General features: G+C 43.7%; 1 protein-coding gene across 3 annotated transcripts; it reads right to left on the reverse strand.

Annotated features, from left to right (window-relative positions):
- Positions 1-663: 663 nt before the first annotated feature.
- On the reverse strand, positions 664-5,879 carry LOC4352575 (protein spotted leaf 11). Of its 3 annotated transcripts, NM_001423588.1 has the most exons (5): positions 5,708-5,879; positions 5,447-5,612; positions 2,845-2,961; positions 2,316-2,750; positions 664-2,220 (listed from the first exon to the last, which is right to left on the reverse strand). In NM_001423588.1, the coding sequence occupies exons 3-5, from the start codon at positions 2,938-2,940 to the stop codon at positions 1,024-1,026; spliced, it is 1,728 nt and encodes a 575-aa protein (NP_001410517.1). In that variant the 5' UTR covers positions 2,941-2,961; positions 5,447-5,612; positions 5,708-5,879; the 3' UTR covers positions 664-1,023. The 3 variants fall into 3 exon arrangements, with proteins under 3 accessions (NP_001410517.1, XP_025877762.2, XP_066162092.1); XM_026021977.2 differs by having other exon boundaries at positions 670-2,220; positions 5,447-5,863; XM_066305995.1 differs by lacking the exons at positions 5,447-5,612; positions 5,708-5,879 and adding an exon at positions 4,078-4,139 and having other exon boundaries at positions 670-2,220.
- Positions 5,880-8,672: the final 2,793 nt, after the last annotated feature.

The raw sequence follows: 8,672 nt of genomic DNA on the forward strand, positions 1-8,672 counted from the left end.
AATTAACTTGTCTTGAGAGGTGGAGTACAATTATTGGGACTGTTGCAATCACCTGATGCAATTATTGGCACTGTTGCAATCACCTGATGCATACTCCCTCCGGTTTGAGATTAAGTGACGTTTTGGACATCATGGCAAATACCAATGAAGTATTAATTAGATCCATATTTCCTGTTATACCCCTCATTAATACTCCAAGCATTTTTTCTGTTTGCATGCATGCATGAGGGGTATTCTGGAGAAATAGAAAAGAGAGAGTAGTGGAGAAAGCAAAAACGTTAATTAAACTCAAACCTGAGGGAGTAACCCATAACGCCAATTAGTCTCAAACCGGAGGGAGTACTGATTATGTAACTTGAGACATGTATTGGGACCTGATGAACGCTATATATGGAACAACCATGAGCAAAAATTCTAAGCTACTCCCTCCGTCCCAAAAAAAAAACTCAATTTCTAGGTTTCCGTGTCCAACGTTTGACCGTCCGTCTTGTTTGAAAAAATTATGAAAAAATTTAAAAAGATAAGTCACACATGAGGTATTAATCATGTTTTATCATCTAACAACAACGAAAGTACTAATTATAAAAAAAAATTCATATAAGACGAACAATCAAACGTTAGACAAAAAAACTCAGGAATTGAGTCTTTTTGGACAGAGGGAGTAGTTACTAGTAGTAAAGCCATCAGATTTACTGCTCAAATCCGCATTTGAAACTTCTCTTTTACATATGGTATTACAGTCTTCAGGATATACATGGGAAAACCTTGCATTATGTTGTCTACATATAGCAGCTGCATGTTTAAGAAACTGTACACATCTATCTCAACATCCTGGGCTGCCTAAACAAATTCTCACAACCTGGGAGTTTCAGCACACAAGCATGGAAACCTTATAGTTCAAGCTTGTGGAAAAACCTCAATTGGTCGGCATGCCATGAATCATGAGCAGAATGCAAAGTGACCAGGATGCTACTCAATCCGACATTTGATAGGATTGCGACGATGACTCGCTCATCATCGAGTTCATACAACCATAGGGTATTGAGACGCTGGGCTGTCCAATTGTTCAGGGATGTCATTTTCCGGGACCTGCTCAGGGGTGGCCTGAGGAGGGACCTGCGCGGAGGCTTGCGACTGGGACTCCTGTTCCTCTTGTTGCTGGACTAGGAATCTGCTCATCCGCTCGAGCAGCTGCACAGCCTTCCTCTTCCCCCTATCGGTGCCGTTCAAAGCCAGCTCCCGCAACGGGACCATGATCCCGCACTCCTGCGCACGAGCTAAATGCACAAGATGGTGCTCTCCACTGCACAGATGTAGCATGACAGCCGCAGCATTCTCTCGATTTCTCGGGGTTCCGCTTCCGATCATCTCCACAAGCACAGGGACAGGCTCTGCCGCCCCAATCGCTGCCTTGCCCTCAGGGTGGCTGGATAGTATGGAGAGTATTGCCATAGCCTCATCCATGAGCGCTCCTGTGGGGTTGGTCACCAGCCCCATGATGAGTGGCACAAGGCCAGCTCGAATCGCTCGTCCCTTGTTCCCTTGGTATATACACAAGTTGAAGAGAGCTGCTGCTGCATCCTTCTTCCCCCGCTGGCTACCCTCGCCTAACAGCACTACAAGCGCAGGGATAGCCCCCATCCCTCCAATTGTCACTTTATATTCATCAATCACTGAGAGACTAAAAAGTGTGGCCGCAGCATTCTCCCGTGCCTCCATGCTGCCATTCTTCAGAACATGGACTATGCTTGGGACAGCACCAGATGATATGATGCTTGCCTTATTGTCCTCATGTATGGAGAGGTTCAGAAGGGCAGTAACTGCATGTTCTTGAGTCCGTAGGTCAGATGAGGACAGCAGACTCAATAGCAAGGGAATGGCACCTGCCTCAGCAATGCAAATCCGGTTGTTTGCATTCCGCTTTGCAAGGAGGCGAAGCTCTGCAGCAGCTGATCTCTGCTCCTCAGTGTCTGGAGAGCATAACTTAGATAGCAGAGCATCGATGTTAGCACGTTCACTCGAAGAGCATGCAGGCGTAGGCTTGTTAGGCTGGGTTGAGCGCTTTGGTGGCTCCATCCCATTGGTTTCACACCACTGGGAAATGAGACTTCTAAGGACATAGTTTGGCGTCAATGCTGAGGTTGACATCTTCTGTTGCGTGGTTGGGCAGGTATGATGGCCTGATGCTATCCATTTCTCAATGCATGCCCGCTCATATGTCTACAAATTAACAAATAAAAAATGTTTATACTAAAATAACTATTTTAGTTGCATTGTGCTTTGGGTCTTAAAAATAAAGAGGTAGAGATTGCTACCTGCCCTGTAGACACTATAACAGGATCCTTCATCAGCTCAAGAGAAATTGGACATCGGAACTCGTCAGGAATGGTTATAGGCCTTGAATCCCCATTTGAATCCAATACCCTGGAAGCCATAGGAGGCCCCATGTCAGGGTTCTGTGTTTGCACAAAATCCTTAATCTTCTTCAGTAGCATTGACATTCTCTCAATGTGTTCTCCTGGGTCCTGACCACCGCCGGATGCGACCATCTCATGTAAGGCGAGTGATTCTTGCGTGAGATCGGTGATTGTCATCAAGTGTAGCTTTTCTGACAATCTTCCAAGAATAGCCAGTTCTGCACTTGGGTCATAGTTCTTGTCATATACAGATAGTAGATCATTGTAGAATTCATCGTCAGGCATATCAATCCGTTCTTTTGCTCTTTTGAGCTGTGCGTGCACTAACTCAACCTGGACAGGATTTGGATAATTATCTCCAATGCTGGATTTAAGTGCTTAATGATAATAGCAAGAGGAATTCTTTTCAGTGTGCTGTCATCGTTACCTGCTCTCTAACTTCATCTGATATATCCAATTCATTGTACGGAATGTCGCACAGAGCTTGTTCCAGCTGCAAAATTACTCCCTGAAACTTTTTCATTACGCTGTCCCTCTCAAGAACCTGCAAACCAGAATGGGAAAAGAAAGAAAGAAAAGGCTCCTTAGCTAAACAAGTGGTTGTACAGAAACAAATCCACAGCAATTAGTGTTTCGAAAAGCATGTTTATAAAAAATGATTTATAATAAGAACAAAATGGTAATCAAAGGTCAATAAGAATACAGGTAAAGCAGGGGAAAAAAGAGATAGAGTAACACCAACATTAAGAGCACCATATAAAAACATTACAAGCTACAGGATGGACAGTCAGAGGCCTGTGGTTCAAGTACTGAAGCAAAGAGCAAGAAAACCAACCTGAAATTTAAACTACACCAATATAATCAAGAAAATCCCTTGCTTCTGAGCTTGGGAATAAAATGAGCAAGCACTTTCAATAACATCAAAATGGAGTTGAAGAAGGAAAACGTTGAATCAATACATGAGTTTGATAGTCACATAAAGAAAACTAGACAATGACTACCATATTTCTAACTTGTAGGTTCATCCCTTCCCTATGCACAGCCGTAAAAGATATAGTCGGTGAGTCATAGAGGTAGTCCTATCATCAGGTACATGGGCATTCCAACAGGCCAAAAAAGAAAAACACTTTCAACGGGTGCAGAAATCCACTGGTGGGGACCTTAATGTTTGAGCCTACAAACAATATAGTTATGATGTCGATCATCTGAAGTTCTCTAATGACAAATTTTGTTGATCTGCTCTGGTTGCGGCAACTTATTGTATTTCAGTATAAAAGTTTAATGAAACCTATTGTGCTCAGAAATAATATTTTTGGGTCAATGTACTCAGCGAGCATTAAGTGGTAGGTATAGAACCCAATTTGATTACTCTCTACTAAGCAATATTGCACTTCCAAAATGAAAATATGCTTCTTCAGACCATTTCATTTGCTAGTTTATAAAAAGAATTTAACATGAAAGCTTCCAGAAAACCTTTTACTTGCTGCTATTTAATTTTCTGACAAAGCACGTGGCCTATTCAACTCCTGAACAATTTCAACAACTACCCAGCCAGAAGTTAGTTCTTAATCCGGAAAAATAGTGCATGAGCGATCAAGATAGTCATCATTGTTGTATGAGCGATCAAGATATAAAATAATGTTCAAAGACTATTGATTACCAATATTATGTCATAGCACTCATAAAGCATCCCATTGATAACACGGACTCGATGAAGGGTTTGAGGCCTTGATAGTTACAACAGATACAGTCAACCAGATTTGACCAAAGTAAAGCAAACAATTAGTACAAGTTCTTTGTCCCAGTGAAAATAGAAAAATGAAAATGTCTGTTATGATTAGATATACCATACAGATAATAATACAGTTATACTTGACAAAAGAACATAGTACTCCAATCGGTCAGATTTGATGTACCATACTGGTAGGCAGAAAAACTGGCTAGATAATGATTCAAGAGGTGAAATTTATGATCCAAAAGGAGCAGTTGAATTGCTCAGGACTGGAAGATCATACCTCTCCTCAAAAGAACAATTCAAAGCTATAGACAATATCCACTACAAACAACACACAAGAAAGTGAAAGACATGATCATATGGTTGTCCCAACTAATCCACAACAAATCTTGCTTTTACCATGGAGAAAGACATGATCATATGTCTATCCGTTGCCTCTCCCAACTAATCCACACAACAAACCGTGCTTTTACCATGGGGAATAACATGTGGAGTACAACCATGAAGGATGTAGGGCAAGGGCAAGTAGATTCTTGAATGTTTCAACAAGTAAAGAAACCGATGGAGGAATCCGTCCAAGCATTTATTCTACAGCAAATCTATGACAAACTCATGGATGCCCTGAGAAATGAGAATGCATGGATCATTTACAGATGACAAGTTTCGCAGTAGATCCACAAAAAAAAATAGCAAGGAGTTTGATCTGAAATAACCAAGTTACAGACGCCCCCAAAGACCACAACTTATGGACCCTACCAAAATTGCACCACAAAAGAAGAACATATATTGGTCGCATTGAACAAGAAGCAATCTCAGCTCAACAAGAAATCTAGCTGAACAAATACAACACAGCTGCAGAATAAAATTATGGAAACCTTTCTCTCTCTCTTTTTTGCGATTAATAAGCAACAGCAACTAAATCATCCTAAAGCCCCTATGCTAAAACAAAAGAAAACTCACTTAACAATCACGACCCCTACAATTTGTTTTGTGTTTCAAACAACTGCACATCAATATATATTAATATTAGTCCACACGATTTATAAAAGCAAAAATTAAGCACGGATACACAGTAGACGAATCAGAATCATATTTTTGCATCCAAGAATCTTAATTTTTTTTAGGAGACTAAAGTCAATAATAAACTTAATAACTAAAGCTGCACTTTATTTTTACCTAAGAACAGGTCATAATATCAAATCACCAATCCATAATAATAATAATAGTTCCTCCCAAAAAGGCAGCCAGGACCACGAATCGAACAAAATCAAGAAACCCACACGCGCGCACATACCAAGGAGATCCTGCTCCCCTCGCGGCCGAGCCGGAGCAGCGCGAGCGCCGCCTCGAGCGCGTCGGCGAGCGGCGCCAGCGCCCGCTCCTCCTCCTCCCCCTCCCCCTCCCCCCGCCTCCGCTCCCGGAGCTCCTCCACGAAGGGCCCCAGCAGCCGAATCCGCCGCGACAGCGCGAGCAGCTGCCGCCTGTACGCGTTCCGGTACTCCCCCGCCCCCGCCCCCGCCCCCGCCCCCGCCGCCACGGCCTCCACCGCCGCCGCCACCCTCTCCACCGCCGCCGCGGCACGCGCCTCCGGAGGCGGCGCCTCCCCCTCCTCCTCCTCCGCTCGGTCGCCGGCCATGGCGAGCGCGAGGCGAAGCAGCGGGAAGAAGAAGAGGAGGAGGAGACCTCGGCTAGTGGCAGAATGGTAAATAGTGGGGAAATGGAGGGGCGGAGTGTTATTTTGGTGATGGATCGCTGATCAGGTCAGCGTCTTGGGTACGTTGGGTTGAATGGGTCTTCGTTTTTTTTTTTTTTTTTTTTTTTTGCCTGTCTTCCACGGCAGATTTCCGTCTACATTCTTCGGTGTAGCTGCACCACCGGCTACCTACCAACCGGGATTATTACCGTGTCATGTGGTGTGGAGAATTAGGTTAAATCATACTCCCTCCCACCATATTTTAATGGATGACGTTGTTGACTTTTTATCAACGTTTGACCATTCGTTTTATTTAAAAATTTTGTGTAAATATAAAAATATTTATGTCATGCTTGAAGAACATTTGATGACGAATCAACTCATAATAAAATAAATGATAATTACATAAATTTTTTAAATAAGACGAATGATCAAACGTTGGATAAAAAGTCAACGGCGTCATACATTAAAATACGGAGGTAGTAATTGTTATTGTAGAGTTTTTTTCTCTCTATAGGAGTGGTTGATAGTGATGGTAATGTGTATCAATTACGTGTGGTTTGAAACAATAAATTAATGGTTTATGTAGGGCTGGATGGAATATAGGTGATGCGTAGTGATTGTTTTGTGGTTTTTTTTTGAGAGGCTGTTTAGTTTGTTGTGTGTTCAAAACACATTATTGGTATTATCTAGTTGGTAAATAGTGAGAATTTGTGCGTGCACGTGAATTCAAACATAGCGTGTCCATGTCTCGCGTGTCCATGTCTCGGATTGGACAGATCCACCTGAAGCGTCGCTAGAAGAGAGCCGGACACAGCATGAGTAACAAAGATTGTACCGGACACGGCATAGTCCTAATTAATGCTGTCGGTGATGTGGGCCCGGAGGTATCATGTTTGGAGGGAGGAGGCCACCCCCAAACTCACATGGCGCCTCCGAGAAGGGTGGCGCCCGGGTGGAGCAGTGGCCGCCCCCTCCCAGCTTAGCTTAGGATACCGAGTTTGGAGGGAGGAGGCTGCCCCCAGACCCACGTGACACTTCCCCGAGGGGGCAGCACCCGAGGTGGAGTGGCGGTTGCCCCCTCCTCGCTTGGGGGTCGGGCCCATCCCGATCAAGACTGGAGGGAGGAGGCTACCCCCAGGCGCCACGTGGCCCTCCCCGAGGAGGGATCGGGCCCAAGGTAGGACGGTGGCCGCCCCTTCCTGTGACTAGGGGTCGGGCTCCCCTCGACCCCCTCTCTTGGTCACCACGTGCGGTGGGTTAGGTGGCCGCCTCCAGGCGCCCACCTACCCGCATTTATGGCGACCTGAGCAATTGCGTCACGCCACATTTAATGCGATCTGCAGTGCACTCAACCGATCTGTGACCAGTCCGTGACCGGTCGAATGGCCGATGCAACGGCGGCTGAGTACCCCCGCCTTGTGAGTATGCCAGGCGGCGTGCGGCGTGCTCTGTCCCATCACATCATAATGAGAGGCTTTTTAGTCTCTCATCATAGCCGGAGTCGGTTTATCCGCTCTGGTCAAACAGGAGCCCATAAGTCTTAGGCTTTTTAGTCTCTCATCGTAGCCGGAGTCGGTTTATCCGCTCTGGTCAAACAGGAGCCCAGAAGTCTTCGTCCCTTAAATGGCGACTGACAGGAGCACCCCCCGTGTCAGGCGGCAAGATTTGACAAGCCTCGTCATCAAGGTGACGTGCGCTTGCTTCCCAAGTTAAGAGACAAGACAGGCATTTAATGCAAAGATTGTAATCCTTCTCCACTAAGTTATGTTTTTGGACCCATGTGGTAACCCCTTGAGGTATGAAAGGAGGTCCAGGCCTAGTGGTAGAGGGAGAGGAACTTCTTAGCGAACTCATGCTTGTCTCGCAACCTCAAGCACTTGTGTTCTACACTCAATCAACCAAGCACAGGAGTAGGGTATTACACTTCTGAGCGGCCCGAACCTGTATAAACCCCTTGGGTGAGATCTTTTTTGGGGGTTCAACCCCATCTTCACACATCTACACAGGAATATCGAATCTCACCCGCTGCCCCCGGCCGAACCAAAAAAGGGGGTCTCACGGTTCTCTGGTGGAGGAGTTCACCCTCCGACAAATGTATGCAGGCGAGAAGAAGAAGAAGAAAACCTGACGACACAAGTGGTAAATATTGCTAAAATAAATCTAGTTGGTAAATATTATTTTCAGGTTGATAATACTTGTCATTTTGGATAAAACCATGGTTAAACTTCAAAAACTTTGATTATGAATAACATTTAAACTATTTGTTTTACAAATAATGAAAACCTAAATTAGCCTGAAAAGGTACTTCAATTAAATCATATATTTATTGATATTTCTATATATATATTATTAAAAAATAGTGGGCAAAGTTATTTTTTCCTCGAAACAAAAGTATTATCAATTCAGAGGGAGTCGTACTTTTTCAATTGTAATTTTTTCTTTTATTTTGACAATATACTTAAAAGATAATTAATATATGTATTGGTCCATCTCTAGAGAAGTAGAGAGGGTATGATTATGATGACTTCAGATCCTCCATGTAAGTAAAAGAAAACACTAATAAACCCTATAATGCGCTCCTTTTAGTCATATGTGGATGACTCTTTTTTACCTAAAGTCGATGGGAGGAGAGAGATACAATTTCAGCAAAAAAAAAAAAGCATTGTACCTTAAATATATATTTATAGTTGTTTCATCAAGATTTTTCTTATGTTCTCTGCCCATTTTATCTCTTTTCCATCCATCAATATCGCTATAAGGCCCTGTTTAGTTTGCGGAAAGAAAATTTTTGGGTATCACATCGGATGTTTGACTAGATGTCGGA

This window comes from Oryza sativa, chromosome 12 (genome assembly GCF_034140825.1).
Source record: "Oryza sativa Japonica Group chromosome 12, ASM3414082v1".
NCBI lineage: Eukaryota > Viridiplantae > Streptophyta > Magnoliopsida > Poales > Poaceae > Oryza > Oryza sativa.

Coding starts and splice junctions, on each gene's coding strand:
- LOC4352575 (XM_026021977.2), bottom strand. CDS start 5,788: ATGGCCGGCGACCGAGCGGAGGAGGAGGAGGGGGAGGCGCCGCCTCCG. Junction 2,751..2,844: donor CAGATGAAGTTAGAGAGCAG/GTAACGATGACA, acceptor AATCCTGTCCAG/GTTGAGTTAGTGCACGCACA. Junction 2,221..2,315: donor TTATAGTGTCTACAGGGCAG/GTAGCAATCTCT, acceptor GTTAATTTGTAG/ACATATGAGCGGGCATGCAT.